General features: G+C 38.3%; 1 protein-coding gene across 4 annotated transcripts in view; it reads right to left on the bottom strand.

Annotated features, from left to right (window-relative positions):
• Nucleotides 1–17500, bottom strand: part of Ppn (proteoglycan-like sulfated glycoprotein papilin) — a 228928-nt gene that overhangs the window by 118631 nt on the left and 92797 nt on the right. For all 4 annotated transcript variants that reach the window (XM_076175936.1, XM_076175939.1, XM_076175937.1 and 1 more), the window contains exon 2: nucleotides 7255–7303. In XM_076175936.1, coding sequence (XP_076032051.1) covers nucleotides 7255–7303 — 49 coding nt within the window. The remainder of the gene's footprint in view (nucleotides 1–7254; nucleotides 7304–17500) is intronic.

Here is a 17500-nt window from a genome sequence, read left to right as displayed (position 1 = left end):
AGAATACAACTAGGTAAATACACACACACACACACACACACACACACACACACACACACACACACACACACATATATATATATATATATATATATATATATATATATATATATATAAACAAATAAATATATGGTCAAATAAAAATATAAGTAAATTTAAAACTAGAGACGGGGTCGATGAGTGATTTTTATTTATTTGTTCATTATTAATTGTAAATTGCAGTGAAATATAATTAGGTAAAAATATAGAAGTGATAATCATATGTGTTGTGGTTAGCATGAAGGGCTTGCAATAGTGCATGCCCGAGATCGATCCCGCTCAAGGCTTGAAATCCTCACTGACACAGTTAGATGCTTCTCAAAGGAGCTTGGAGCAATAAACGCCAATGAAGAGGATCAGATCCTCCTGAGAGGAATTCGCATCCTGATCCCGGACTCTCAAAAGGAATCTGATTCGACGTGCGCGAATGTAAACAAAACCTCGCGTGTTGTTGTTCCGGAGTTATATCGCACGGTTTTATTGAGCTAAGCCTAAGGGTCTTTTGTCGGTACAAAAGGGTTCTAAATCTCCAAAAAAATAAAGGATAGATAAACAAATAAATAAATATAGAATATGGAATAAAAAGATAAGATAGAGTAACTAAATACATAAATAAACAAATGAATAAACAAAACGTCAAGCGTCACCAGGATGAGAAAAATATTTAAGGAACCCTCCACAATAAATAAATAAATAATTTGATTAATACATGATAATAATAATAATAATGATAATAATAACTATAACAAAACAAAGAACAAGAAACAAAACAAATAAGATAAATAGATAAAAATAGACAAATAACGAACGAATAAACTAAACGTTAAGCGTCAGCCAGAAGATAAAAACCTGGAACTTTATGTAACGATCTGACTTAGGGAACACCTGTGCAGGAACATTGTTTTCTTTTTCCAATACGATGAAGATGATTGATAAGCACGCCAGGTTGCAAAGTACCTCCATATTTCGTGGAAATGTGAGTCTCCTCTATATTGCACTTCTGATTGTAGAAAAATATTATGCTTTGCCTTGGCGTACCAGAAATGAGTCTGGGGCAGAACAAACAAACAGTTGTGAAAAAAGAAGACGGATGTTATAAGTTTATGACCATGAGTTCATGAAGTTCAGGGTCATCCATACGGACCAGTGGGTAATAGTTTATGTCGTCGATCGACTCAAGATCTAAGAATATAAGGTCTAACCACTTCCGACCGAATTTCGAGGGAGTTGGCGCAGCGGGCCCGTGAACGTCACCTGGCTGTTCAAAGTGGGGTTAGCGGGTCCTATAGCTGTCAGTTGAAGCTGGTCCGTCGTTCGAAAATGACGTCGCCTTCGCTCGCACCGCTCCACTCAATTAGTTATATTCTGACAAATATTATATAAAATATATATAAAATATTATAGTTCATGTCTATATATATGAATATATAATATATATGATATATAATATATAAAATATTATAGTTCCTGTCTTCCTTGGCGTTTCACAGTTTTCTTCAGTGTATCACAAAGAGAAAATGGACGCATCCAAAAGACGTCAGAAGGTGCGCAGAACTGCTCCAGCGGTTAGACCTGTTTACTTAGACCTTGGATCGACTGTCACCCGATTTAAAATAACGGACGTTGAGTCCTGCTTGTCTCTTGCGAGAAGCATCCACAGAATATCTCATATATATATATATATATATATATATATATATATATATATATATATATATATATATATTGTATATATATATTGTCACATATATTCCCATATATGTAAGGTTGAAATAGATTTATTACTTTGGATAAGGCGTCACTTGCGATTACGTGAGTGTCCGATTACAGAGAACACGTAGGGGGAGAGGTTTCGATACAATCAGGCGTTTGTTCTTCGTTGTGCGTAACACTTCCCGTCAGCCTAGAGCGGCGCAAAACGTTTCAGCTAACTTGGCCAATCAGGTTCATTCTCCATATATACTAATCCTATGGGCCAATCGGAGGATTTTTGTAGAAGTAATCAGGGCGCCTTCGGGCGTGTCAGAGAGTTCATTTTAGGATACGAAGTGCCATGTAGAGGTTGTGTCGCCTCGGGAGGATTGCTGGCTGATGTAAGTCTTCTGTACTCCCCGTATTATTCGTAAGATAATTAACTCAGCTAGAATTTAATTTAGGTGTTGTGTGACGTCAATGGCAGTGACGCGGGAAGCCTAGACAGTGTTTTCGTTGGTAATTAATTTCTCTTTCACCCCCGTTAGAGTTTTTTTCGAGCGGGAATATTCTGTTTTGAAACTTATTTACTCATTTGTATGCCCATTGATTGTAATCACTCATGTAATCCTAATAACTTTAATGAATAGTGTTAAATGTTATCTGTGCGTCATTTTTTCTTGATTTTCATGACAGTGCAAAATCAAGTGGCGACCGTCAAGTGAGCCACCACAAAGACATGGGGTCTTGGGAACTCATTCATTCATTCTTACTATGTGTTACGAGTCAGAAGGCCTTGTAAATTTTCTTTGAGATATCCCAAAGACATGGAGGTCTTGGGAACTCATTCATTCACTCTATATGTTACAAGTCAGAAGTGTGAGCGAGATTCGTAACAATATATATATATATATATATATATATATATATATATATATATATATATAGAGAGAGAGAGAGAGAGAGAGAGAGAGAGAAGAACAGGGAGAAAAAATGGATGCGAAAGAGGTATGTGGGAAGAGTGTCGACTGTGAGGGGGATGAGAAGGGCCGGAAGTAAGGCAAGGGGGAAAACAAATGAAGGAGGATAGGCGAGGGAGACTATAAGTGTGTGTGTAGGGGGGGGGGAGAGGCGAGAAATGGGGAAGTGAAATGAAACAAGTACTAGGTGAAAGCGGATGCAGCTAGAGAGCAATGAATAATAATAATAGTAATAGTAATAATAATAATAATAATAATAATAATAATGATAATAATAATAATAATAATGATAATAATAATAATAAAATAATAAGATAATAATAATTATAATAATAAAATAATAATAATAATAATAAAAACGCCAGAAATCACAGGGTAAATTAAACGAAGTGGTGGGAATGACAAGGAATGTTGTTGTTGGCTCTCAGTGTGTTGTAGGAAAACGAATACCTTCTCAAGCCTCTAACCAGAGATCCTCGATTCTAGATATAATGTGATCCTGTTTCTGTGTACTATGATCCTATATAAGGCAGGCTAGTGTCAAGAATTGGGCTGCACAGTCACCTCAGCATCATCACCCAACTTTATTCCAAACCATCACACTTCACCGGAGCACTGCCGTCATCGAATACATGTGGACTGCCGTCAGCATGTGCCTGGTTGATGTAATGGAAACGGATAATCAACCGATTTTCTCATCCTCTATTGGTTCCCAAGTCGCAATTGATTTCTCTAGTGTGAAATTTTGTTTATCTCAGTTTCCAGTTTGTGTAATAGGTCAAGTGCTTTAACAACGGTGATGCAGGCAAGGTCATCGCATTAAGGCATCAGGGTAGGACTCGTAGTAATGGGTTTAAATTGGACAATTTTCGGTTTAAGGAAGAAATAGGCAAAAACTAGTTTACCAATAGAGTGGTTAACGAATGGACTAGATTTAGTAACCATGTAGTGAGCGCTGAAATTACTGGTTGTTTTAGAAGATAAGATAACTATGGATGGGGATGCCTTATGGTCTCTTGCAGTCTCCTTCATTGTTATGTTCTTATGTGCACTAAAGACTGGGAGGTCTCAGAATCCCCAAGGATGCTCGAACTCTGTCCGTGGGAGATGTATGCATTTGTTGGTTTATGTTCATGTGATGGCGTGCTAGGAAGGGGTGTAGGATAGTATTGTGTACTGCAGTGTAATAATATTCTCGTGTTTGGTACGCTTGTGTCTTGGTGGGTGGTCTTCTTGTTCACAAAGAGGAAACAGGGAAGGAAAAGAAACGGATGTTGTTATGTTTATTATTATTATTATCACGTGTTGGTGGGAATAAATAATAAGAAAAAAAGTGCTAGATACATCAGTGAAGGAATAAATGAAGAAGACATCGCCAGAAATGATTTGGATTCGGGAGTTATTCAGGGTTATAGTAAGAAAACGGGAACGAAGAAGAATAAGAAAAGAAAGGGAGGGTGGAAGAGGACGATAAAGTACGGGAAAAGGAAAGGGAAGATGCAAGTGTGAATGAACGAAAGGGGTGATGGTTGGGAGGGTATGGGGAGATGAAGGAAGGAAAGGGGAAGGGGGGAGGGGGAGGAAAGGTCCAGGAAAAGGGTGACGACAGAGCCAAATGAGGGTCCGTCAGAGCAACCATAGGGGGCTTTAGTGGGCTTGGCTCCTCAGGCTGGGTTTAGAAAAGGAACGGAGGGTCAGTGTTGAGGCTAGTCCCTAAATACGGCCTACGAATGTAAGTTTACTTGGCAATACATCAATATACATGAAGTACAGATAATGAGAAGAACACAGTTCGAAATAACAATTACAATTGCCGAGGGTAATACAAAAAAGCACGTAAACTTATTTCCATTTCTTTTAGATTCATTCTGTGTTCCTACAAAGATATTCATTCGGATTTTCGGCTGATAGTTCTGGTTGCAGTCACTGATTCTCACTATGGGTGAATCACGTTAAATCATGTCGACATGACGTCATTTCCTTTAGCCGTTTTCAAATGGTTCACGGTGGCAGATGTCAACAGGTACATTTGATCACAAAGAGGAAACGGAAGGAAAAGTAACGGATGGTGTTGTTATTATTATTATTATTATTATTATCATTATTATTATTATTATTATTATTGTTGTTATCGTTAGTATCATTATCATTATTATCATCATCATTAATATCATTGTTGTTGTTATTATTATTATTATTGTTATCGTTAGTATCATTATCATTATTATCATCATTAATATCATTGTTGTTATTATTGTAATTGTTGTTTTTACTATTACTATTATTCTTGTTATTACTATTATTATTATATATCATCATTACAATTTCTATTATCATTACTACTACTACTACTACTAACTACTACTATTTTTTTTTTCAAACGACCTCCTGATGGGCAGCATCGTGTTGATGTCTGAATCTGAACTCTGACGTATGCAAAGTCCCTCAGAACCATTTCCGTCCCTGGTTAGAGCCTGCAGGGGGTCGGGGAAGGGGAAGGAAGGGGAGAGAGGGAGGGGGAGAGGGGAGGGGAAGAGGGGAGGAAGGCGAAACACGGGAGTTGTTGTTGGGGGGAGGGGGGGACCAAGATGCTGAGGGGAAGCGAGAGGAGACCCGGAGGGGGAGGGGAGTGGGGGGGGGAACTTCACATCTACCTAAGGAGTTTCCTTGTTGATCTAATTTTCTATCTATTCGCTTGCCTATGTATCTATTCACTTCTATATATCTGTATTTATTAGTTCATATATTTATCTATATATCTGTTAATTTAGTTAATTTTTTATCTATTAATTCATGTTTATTTATCTGTTTACTGCATTTATTCATTTACTTATCCATTCTTTCTTATATTAATATTTCCATTTATTACTTCATCTATTTATTTCTTCATTTAGGTATCTACACACTTATTCATTTTTCTATTTATTAGTTCATCATTTAGTGATCTATTCATTTATCTATGTTTATTCACTTATTCATCTATTCATCTACTGAGTATTTATCTATTTATTAATTCACACACATATTTACTTACCTACGAGTATTTATTTATTTACCGAGCTGTGTATTACTCATCTATTTATTAGTTGAATAGTTAATTTTATTGATATTTACCGAGCTGTGTATTACTCATCTATTCATTAGTTAAATAGTTAATTTTATTGGTAATTTTATTGTTTATTTACTTAGTTATTCGTTCACTCATCTATGTTTCTATTTATTTGTTAATCTGTGTATTTATCTTTTTATTCATTCATGCGTTTGTTCAATTAATTCTTAATTTGTTCAGCACCATTTAACGACACTTTCGTCCTTCATCTGGTTGTCACTCACCGGGCAATTTTATTCAGTTAGTAGAACCCCTTAACCCCGTCCACACTGAGAATTCTTAACCCTTCCGGTGGTACTAGGCCTTTTAGCAATTACGAAAGCATTTCATTGTTTCACCAGGCGTGGGAAGCGTTTTGCGTGTCAACAGTTCGTGCAAAAAGGTTGTAGAGGTTCAAAAATTCAGACGAGACGCTACACCTTTCGTGCAAAGGTTTCTTTACATATATTTAACAATGTTCGTGTTTTCATGCACACACACACACACACACACACACACACACACACACACACACACACACACACACACACACACACACACACACACACACACACACACACACACACACACACACACACACACACACACACACACACACACACACACACACACACAGACACATGGCGCTGTGGTTAGAGCTCTGGCCTGCCACTACGGAGGTCCGGGTTCGACTCTCGCCCGGGGCTGAAATAATATCAGTATCGCAGCGCTGAGGGGTGTTACTCCAACTCTCGTGGGCGGGGAGTTGGGTGTGTGTGTGTGTGCAAGGTCATAGCATTACCCATAGATCGGACCTACGAGCTCTGAGCTCTCTTCCAGGAGGGAAATAGCTGTCGATCACGAGTCCAACACGTGATCCAAAGACCAAGTGAAAAAAAGACCAAGTGAATACACGTGTGTGTGTGATTCACCATGGTCTTGGACCACGTGTTGGACTAGTGATCGACAGCTATTTCCCTCCCGGAAGAGAGTTCAAAGCTCATATATGACCAATCTATGGGTAATGCTGTGACCTTACACGCACACACCAAGCTCCCCGCCCACAAGAGTTGGAGTAACGACCCCCAGCGCAGCGATACTGATTTTTTTTTCAGCCCGGGCGGGATTCGAACCCGAACCGCCGTAGTGGCGACCGCTATCGCTACCACTGCGCCATGGAGTTGTGTGCGCTTGTTCGTGTGCTTGTGCGTGTGTGTATTTACCTAGTTTTATTTTACGGGAAGGGGAGCTATGCTCGTGTAGTCCCGTTTTCATATCTCATTTTATCTAAACTATTTTTAAATTCATGTGTGTGTGTGTGTGTGTGTGTGTGTGTGTGTGTGTGTGTGTGTGTGTGTGTGTGTGTGTGTGTGTGTGTGTGTGTGTGTGTGTGCGTGCGTGGGCGCGCGCGTGTGTGTGTGTAGTTGAAGTAACTATAAAATGATTAGTACTTACCACAGTTTGGGTTATGAGGCAACACAGTACAAGGCTCACGATGAGTCTTCTGTAAAGAAGAAGAATAACACTTAATAAACATAATAAAAATAAGATTCACCAATTCAGCAACCCACTATTTACTATGAGATCGAATCCTTTATATGAAAATAACTAAAAATATGCGCATCCCGATTCCTATACTTCATTCCATGTTATTGTAGTGAAATAAGAAAATAAATATTTCCAGTGTAATTGTGTTGGTACAGTACCCACATATTCGCTATAGTAGGACTTATATGGTGCTCAGATTATTTCAAGCCCTTTTTAACATAAGGTTGGTCCTAAGATATCACAAGTTCGGTTGTTGTAAAGATCAGCTATTCCAGAGAACCCATATAAAGCTAAGCTAAGCTAAGGAACCCCAGAAATGCGTTTGTAAATATAAATCGTTCCAACAGTTACGCTCATTAAATCAAGGTTAGATTAGGCTAAGCTTAGGATTTGCAACCCCCAAATATTTGCTTGTAAAGAAAAACAAGCCTCAGTTAATCTCAGATTTAAAACGCCCGAAAGTTGTACAGAACTTGACTGTGACTGAAGAGGTTGAAGTGTTCATATCTGTGGAGTTATCTACGTTTGCACATAGAGCGCAGCACCTTACGTGCAGGCGAAACGATTGTCTATCAACGAATGATTGATCTCTGGACTCGACGCCACCCGTAACAATTCGTCCCTTATTTTAGGTCTTCATCAGGCGATTTTATTCAGCTGAGGGCAAGGCTCCAGGGTCAAGGGTGAGATGTCATTCTTGAAGGTGTTTTGTCCTCAACACAAAGGAATTTTATTTAGAGGAAAACTGGGTAAAATTCCAGAAACACGCAAGCACGGATACGCCATTAATCTACGTTGTCCAAATGGCTCCTAACCTATCCTAACTTAACCATTCCGTAGGAAAACATCTCTTAAATGAAAAAAGAAGAAAAAGGACATATTATGATAAAAAAGCGCTTGGGTGTTACAGAAGCAGAACCGAAAAATGGACCTAAAAATCCAAGTGCCCTCCACCTTCTGTCTCTCCAACACCGCCCACTGTTCTACAACATTGACGGTGTTGTCACGGACAGATCCAGCCAAAAACACCATCTCAAACACAATACTTTTCTTAGTTTTAGATTTCACCGGTAAGTTGTATCTTTGCTAAAAACTGCTTTAATTGTTGTATGATTTAGTCGAACAATTATTTCACCCCAAGGGTTAGGGCATTATATTCATCTCCCTCCCCTCTTTGGAAGTATTTCATGGTGGGGCTATTTAGTATAAATTGTCAAATAAACGGATTGAACGAATGCTTTTCTTCCTTGATAAAAAATTTATTTTTGCAATTTTCTTTATTCCCGTGACATGCATCATATTTGTTTAAGCACATAGGAATAAAGAAGACTGCAAGAGATCATAAGGCCTGGACTGCAGTTCCATTTGCATTATCACCTATCATCCAGTTATCTAACCTCCTCTTAAAACAACTTATATATTTTTAAGTATTCCTGTTCTCTAACCTCCTTGATGTCACTTCAACGTTGATTCAAATCGCTTAGCAGTAGAGCATTTTCGTGTGGTTGATCGCCCAGGCAGCAGACTGCCAAAGGCTGGGCACTTCAATCGACGCCGGCGGTTGTGGCCCAATAACTCGCTTTCCGCTCAGATGAGTTTCAAACGCTATGGCTCAGCTCTTCTGCTCCGCGCGTCAACCCCCCCCCCCTGTTTATCCACCCACGCCTTTCCCTTTCTCTCTCTCGCTTGTCTTCTGTTCTCTCTCTGCGCGTATATATGATGCTAATATCTATCTCTGCGCTTATATACCATACTTATACCGTATATCTCTCTCTCTGAGCATATACTGTCGCTGAATTCCAGCGAACCAACCTTGGGGGCAATATCTTGCCAAAATGGTGAGGTCATAGAGGTGGACACGGAGACATTTCTCGCTAACATGCTACTTACTTGTTTGATCAGAAACAACTTCGGTTACAATCTTTTGTTTTTCATATTTCCAAATGTAAAATCACTCTTGCATCATATAGTGAGAAGTTAAATGACGAACTAAGAGAAGTTAGATCTATGCAACTGTTGGACACGTTGATGCAATGTTCTAAAATATTGTAACCAAAGTCGTTTCCACTCAAACGAAGTAACAAAAGCAAGTAGCATTCTAACCAGCATGCCTCCACCTTAATTCTACATAAGGCATTTTTGTTATTTACTTGCTACTGAAGTCACTAACATCTCTGATACCAAATGAGATAAATGTAAATACAATTCTCCTTACAACAATAGGATTCATAACAATACTAACCCACGGGGACTTAGGGCTACCTATGAAAAGTAATCTTTTATTGATAACCGAGGAAGATTACTGGTATTAGATTAAACGACCGTGCAGGATAACTATCAATTACCATCACTGGCAATCTATGGGTATAGTGAGGCTCAGAGGATCCATCTCATTGAGTCCAAGTTCTTTTACTAAGTCAAAGAACCTAGAACATAGGCGTCCGGTGTGAGTGTGTGTGTGTGGTGGGGGGGCAAGTCATCGCAGTTGCCCCCCCCCACATCCCTAGAAATACAGGATGTGTTTGAAACTTTTCCGGTCGTTAGTATAATCTCGTTAGATTTTTAAATTAAAGAATATCAATGTGTAACTGATGAAAGTCAAGATGTAACTCGTGTAGATAATGTAAACATATGTCTATGCGGTTAATTTGAAATGTGTGTTTTGATATAACCCTACTATTAACCTTGCATATATTATATCTTTAATTTTGACCCCCCCCAATCTACAAAAAAAATTCTGTCGACACCCCTGACCTAGAAGAAGCTAGAGAGGGTGAGGTGCCTCAAGGTGGGAATGGAAAACCTGCCGTCAGGTTAGATGATGACTTTATGTGTTACGCGATCACCGAGGTGCGCAACTGGCGTGGTGCTGGGGGGAAGAAGAAGAGGAGGAGGAGGAGGAGGAGGAGGAGGAGGAGGAGGAGGAGGGGGAGGGGGAGAAGGGGGCGGAGAGGGAAGAGCGTCCACTCTTAGGAACAGGATGAGGGCTCTGTGATGGAGGGTGAGGAGGGAAGAAGGAGGGTGAGAAGAAAGAGGGGAAAGTGGGCTAACGAAGGAAGGCGAGAATTCCTTGGGGGAATAATGAAGTTGATAACATTTTGCACTTGAGAGATGGGGTCATTTTAAGAAAGCGAGACTTTATAAGAGACTTGTGGGCAGCCAAGCGGAACCTTTGGTAAGACTGAGCCATGAGATTAAGTCCTTTTCTTAAGAGACGTAAGTAGTGGTTAATGGGATGGAACCTGATGTAATAGAATCTAATGCCATAAATGCCGTAACAAAGAAGCTGTGTTGTCTGCGGAATAGATTCTGACCCTTTTAGAGTTTGGGGGCTTTTCTTAGTTGAACAAAACCTCTTGGTCTTGAGCCTCCACTTGGTAGAGGATCTTTTCACCTGAATGAAACCGATTGGCGTAAGCCAAAATATGATCTTTCGTGTCTTCTGATTTGGTCGTTGTCGTTTGGCTAACAGAGAGAAACAAAAGAAGTAAAAAATGGGAATGTGACAAAAATCGAAAAAGGCAAAAATGAGTAGTAGATTATAATGAAAAAGGAAGTAGATGAATTACTAAGTGAATGAAATGAGACTAAAAACAGAAAAGTAGACGAGTAAGAATAGTAACGCGACGAGAGAGAAAAAAAGGGAACTTCAAGGAAAAGTTACAAAAATGAATAAATAAAACACTAAAAAAAACAGACGAGAAATAACTAGATGAGACAAAACAACTAGTAACTAGGCAAGAAACCGTGGCCTCAAGCTGTGAATGTATAGATAAGATCTAGGAGTAGGTAGAAAAACACCTCGCCTCAAGCTGCGAGGGCGTAGATAGGATCTACGAGTAGAAAGAAAAACCCTTTGACAACCGCGGAGTGGGTGAACTTCCCGATTATGCGACCACAGTGACACAGTGGGAAGTTTTCTTTTCTTTTTGTATTTTCTTTTAAAGACGATTTTTTTTTTTTTTTTTTTTTTTTTTTTTTTAAGGACGATGTTTGGGTCGCCTCCCCGCCTGGCCAGTGCTGTCGGGAACCAGCGCAGGAAGCTCCTAGTCGGTCCCGGGAATCGAACTCACGACCACCAGCTCATGAGTTCGACACGGTATCCGTTGCGCTACCGTGCGGCCCAAAATTTATGAAATTCGAGTTAAAAAAAAAAAAAAAAAACTCCCTCGGCCGCCTGGAGGCTGTCGGAACGAAATCATATAAAGAGCCACTCTCAAGGAATATGTTTATTGATGCGTGTGTTCGTTTGTTGACTTAACTATGGGCTTATCTGTTTCTATCTTTGTTTATTATTTGTTTATTTTTTGTTTATCATCTGATTATTACTCCGAGTCTGGTATTGGTGTGGGGGTGTACCTCTCGTGTGGGTATTTTTGTTTTGTTATTGTACAATTAAGGAAATACTTTCTTGAGACTTGATATATGGTAATAACAACGACGATGGACACTTGTATTTGTAAATCGTCACGAGAAAAAAAAAAAAAAAACGAAACAAAACAATGAAATCACTTGTGTACGATTCTGTAAGTCCTTGTTTATACTACCGGGTTCAACCGCCGCGGTTCAATTACAGTGTAAGTCAGTGGAGGCGTTTACATACAACCGCGCAGTTTTTCCTTGACTGTGCGGTACCACCGCGGTTTACGCGCGATTGAAACCGCGTGTAAACAGGGCCTTACCCAAAACTATGATATATATTATTTTACATTTACATATGAATTTAGAAGATATTTCCCAAGCCGTCGTGTATATTAATGTGTAATATTTTACATAATTCTTAACGAAGTAACGGGATGGTTTGTGTAGTGGTTAACCAACACTTTCTGGTGAGATTACCCAAAGATTTTTCTCTTGGCAAATGCCAAAGGCTGCATTGTCCTCACCAAGGGATAGGGCGGTCTTGCAGAGGGCTATTAAGAGTAAAAAAAAATATCCGAATGTGTTCCTTCCTCTCATCTTCAAATAAAAAGAAAGAAAGGAAGAAGGAGAAAAGAAAAAATCTTGCATTTCCAAATTCGAAATTAATGATCCACTTCAGGTCCGCTCTATGCCCTGCGCGGCACCTCGCCTGAGGCTTAGTTCGGGTTTACAGGGAAAACGGAATTTTGCAAATATTGTTTCGGTTCATGGCAGACGATCTCATTCAGCTGAAGGGCGAGTCGCTCTGAAGGCGCTAAATGTGGATACATATGTGTGAAGGCGTGATAAAAGAAGCGAATATTGAAAGAGTAAAAGATTATGTGTGTATATATATACACACACACACTCACACACACACACACACACACACACACACACACACACACACACACACACACACACACACACACACACACATACATACATACATATATATATATATATATATATATATATATATATATATGTGCGTGTGTGTGTGTGGACATTGTAAGAGAGCTAAGATGTTTTTGAAATGAAACAAATGGATGTGGGATGGGTGGAGAGTGGGTCCATGTCTTAGTAAAGAATAATAAGCCTTTTGGAGAAGTATAGTGATTAAGACATAACAGACACAGCGTGAGAATAACTAAAAAAACAACAACTGTTTGTGGTCTGTGTACATATTCATTGGAAACCTCAAACATCCGGGAATTTCCAGTATTCGGCACGAAATCACTGGAAATTGATTCTGGAATCCAGAACTTTCTAGAAACTCGTAAGCTTTCAACTTTGGAATATCGGGGAGTTTTAGATTTCAGAGAGAGTCCCATTAAGAGAGAAAGAAATGGCTGCATTCATAAGCGGTACTGTACTGACAACGCATATATTGACTTCTTGGGTCACAGAGGCGAACCGCAAATAAAGTTCAAAGAACTCCATGATTAAGAACATAACCACACATACACACACACACACACACACACACACACACACACACACACACACACACACACACACACACACACACACACACACACACACACACACACACACACACACACACTTCAACGAATGGACGGCTTAGAAGACGTTCTGAAGAAAAGTGAAGTCTGTGGATCCCAACGCAAAGAGAAGTGCCTAGTGTTTTTGCAGGGTGGGGGGGAAATTGCTCGTGGAGTAGTGGGAACGTAGGGAAAGAGGAAAAGGGGAGGGATTACTGAGGGAAATGGAAGGAAATGAGGAGGGAGTAGACTTTGCCCAGCCAGACAAGCGGAAGGTAAACAAAAGACTTAGCGAGGATCAAATGTCTAATAAAAATGTAAAGATTAGAAGTATAGAGAGGAGCAATACAGAAGAAAGTGACGAGAATATGTTCCAGGGATTTAAAGAGGGTGGGGGGGACACAACCCCCCCCCCCCGACTGATAAGACTAGAGGAGAGAGTTGATAAGGTGATCGAGGACTTGGAGCGTAAGTTAGGTAACGTAGACTCCATTTTCCAAAGAATTGAAAGGTTGGAACAACTAGAGAAGGCTAACAGAAACTTAACTGAAGAAATAGAGGACCTAAAAAGACAGTTAGGAAATGTAAAGGAGGAGAATGAGAAATTGAAGAAGAATAGTAATGAAAACAGAGAGAAAATAGCTACAGAAGCTAAAAATTGGAGAATAACTCAAGAAGGGAATAAGGTTTCATTCACTGACATAGTCAAACAGCAATTGAAAGAACATAATGAAGACTCAGTTATTAAAGTGATGAGACAGAAGGAGAATATAGTAAGAGAATTAGCTGACAAAAAGAAATGTATAATTATATTAGGAATGGAAGAGAAACATAACCCAGATAGAACCGCAAGAATCAAGGAGGAAAATGAAAGAGTAAGCAGTTTATTAAAATTAGTCCAGGAAGATGAACCAGAAATTATAAAGGAAATTGAGGAAAAATTCAGACTCGGAAAATATAGTACAGATAAGACCAGACCAATTAAGATTAAATTCAGGTCACAAACAACAGCAGAGAAAATTCTATCCAAGACAGGGAAACTAGCAACAAATGATCAATATAAAAAGGTATGGATAAAAAGAGAAATGAATAAGGAGGAAAGAGAGGCAGAAAAGCAGAAAAGAATTGAAGCTAAGGCAAAAAACGAGGAAAGAACGGAGTCAGAGAAAGAGAGATTCTATTGGAGAGTAGTGAACATGAAAATAAAGCAGTTCGACATACTAAAGAAAAACATAAGGGAAACAGAGAATACAATGGAAGTGGCAGAAAACTAAGAGTGTCTTACACAAATATAGATGGATTGATAACAGGATTGAATGAACTGAATGATTATTTGAAAGAAAAAGAACCGGACATAATGGGAATTGTAGAAACAAAATTAAAAGGCCCACTACCACCCAACAGTGTAGGACATGATACATACAATTATTGGATTAGAAACAGAGAGAAAAAACAAGGGGGTGGAGTTATGTTCCTGACTAAGAAGGATATAAACGTGAAAGGTGTCATATATGGAAAGAATACAGTAGAGATGATTATGATAGAAGTGGAAGACCGAGATAAGAAGAGCAGAAAATTTGTGATCAATTATGTGCCTCCGAAAACAGCCTCATGGGAGGAGAGTGAACATAAAAGTATGTTAGAGGACACAAAGATAGCATTAACTAAAATAATGGAAGACGGAGGAAGAATAGTTATGATGGGCGACTTTAATTGCAAAGAAATCTGCTGGGAAGAAATGACAGTAAAGAGTGGTGATGACTCATGGGGAAATGCTCTACTTGAGATGATTACTGACCATTCAATGACACAATGGATACAAGAGAACACTAGGTATAGAAATGAAGAAGAACCATCGAGGCTAGACTTAATAATTACATCTGAACCTAGAATAGTGGACAAGATTGAATATAAAACACCAATAGGTAAAAGTGACCACATATTGATTGAACTGGAACTTAATGAAGAAAAATATATGAAAAGAAATGAACAATATAGAAAAGGAAGAATGATGTATGAAAAAACAAACTTTGATAAAATAAGAGAATTCTTCCAACAAGAAAACTGGGAAGAAATATACAAAGAAGAAACATCAGTGGAAGAGAAATGGAATATTTTGACAAAAATTTACAAAAAAGGAGTGGAAAAGTATGTCCCAAGACAAAAACAAGAAAAAGAATATGTAAAATGCTGGTACAACAAAAGTTGTAGGGAGTTAAAGGACAAAAGAGACAAAGCCTGGAACAGATGGAAAAAAGACAGAAGACCTGAAAAATGGAAAATATATACTGGTTATAGAAATGAATATGTACAAAAGTGCAGAGAGGAAAAAAGAAAATATGAAAAAGATGTTATAGAAAAGTGTAAAGATCAACCAAAACTATTCTACAGATTTGTAAACAATAAACTGAAAAACAAACAAGACTTAGAGAAATTAAGACAAGGAGGAGTTGAATACACTGAGGAAATGGAAATGGCAGAAATTATGAACAAACATTTTAAATCAGTGTTTACAAGGGAAAATATACAACCTGAAGAGATTGAGTGGAAGGAAAAAGTCCCCCCTATGGAAGAAATAGAAGTAACAAAGAATGAAATATTGACACACTTGGGTAATTTTGATGTCAGAAAATCGCATGGGCCAGATGAAATAGCAAACTGGATTCTGAAAGAATGCAGGAATGAACTGGCAGACAAAATACATAGCATAATAAGCAGTTCCTTAAAAGAAGGAAAAGTTCCAGAAGATTGGAAAAAAGCAAATATAGTACCTATATATAAAGGAGGAAATAAAGAAGAACCTACCAACTATAGACCAGTCTCTCTAACAAGTACAATAGCAAAAATATGTGAAAGAATTATCAAAAGTAGATGGGTAAAATACTTGGAAAAAAACAACGTACTAAATCCAAGGCAATTTGGATTCAGACAAGGACGATCATGCGTCACCAATTTAATATGTTTCTATTCAAGGCTAATAGATATAATACAAGAAAGAGATGGATGGGCTGATTGTGCATTTCTAGACCTAAAAAAAGCTTTTGACAAAGTACCACATAAGAAGTTGCTTAAGAAATTAGAATATGAAGGAGGAATACAAGGTAAATTGCTAAATTGGATGGAAGACTTTTTGCAAGAAAGAAAAATGAGAGTAGTGATAAGAGATCAGCACTCAAAATGGAATGAAGTAATAAGCGGTGTCCCGCAGGGAACAGTTCTGGCCCCAATAATGTTTGCTATATATATTAATGATATGGATGAAGGAATTGAAAGCTATATGAGCTTCTTTGCAGATGATGCAAAATTACTGAAAAGAGTGAAAACTGAAGAAGATTGTGAATCACTACAGAGAGATCTAAATAAAGTACAAGAATGGAGTAGGAAGTGGGAGATGGAGTTCAATACAAAAAAGTGTAGTATAATGGAATTTGGAAAAAGCAAAAACAGAATAACAGGATCATATAATTTGGGAAAAGAAGGAATAAAAAAAAGTAGAAAATGAGAAGGACCTGGGAGTCATTGTTATGAATAATATGTCACCTGAGAAACATATAAATAAGATTTTTGGAGAAACTTATAATTTAATAAGAACAATCAAAGTGGCATTTACATACCTGGATGAAGAAATGGTGAGGAAAATCCTAATCACCCTGATAAGACCAAGATTGGAATATGCAGCAACGATATGGTCACCAAGTACAAAAAAATGTATAAAAAAACTTGAAAGAATACAAAGAGCAATTACAAAACTGGCACCAACACTCTCAAAACTATCATATGAAGAGAGACTACAAAAACTTAAACTACAGACACTAGAGCAAAGAAGAGAGAGAGGAGATTTGATAGCTATTTACAGAATCATGAAAGGCATAGAAATTACTGATAGAGAGAATCTGATAAAATGGGATGACAGAAATACAAGAGGACACGGAAAGAAAATAAAAAAAGACAGCTATAGAAGAGATTTTAAAAAGAACAGCTTTCCTCACAGAGCAATAGACAGTTGGAACAAGTTAGATGAGAAAGTGGTGTGTGCAAAAACAATACATGAATTTAAAAATAGTTTAGATAAAATGAGATATGAAGACGGGACCCCACGAGCATAGCTCCCCTTCCCGTAAAATACAACTAGGTAAATACAACTAGGTAAATACACACACACACACACACACGCACGCACACACACACACGCACGCCCCGCACACACACACACACACACACACACACACACACACACACACACACAC

The sequence above is a fragment of the Oratosquilla oratoria genome, chromosome 38 (assembly GCF_046742065.1).
Source record: "Oratosquilla oratoria isolate Oo_2021 chromosome 38, ASM4674206v1, whole genome shotgun sequence".
In the NCBI taxonomy this organism is placed as follows: domain Eukaryota; kingdom Metazoa; phylum Arthropoda; class Malacostraca; order Stomatopoda; family Squillidae; genus Oratosquilla; species Oratosquilla oratoria.
Note: the sequence above shows the minus strand (reverse complement) of the source record. Positions and strands in the feature narration are given on the sequence as shown.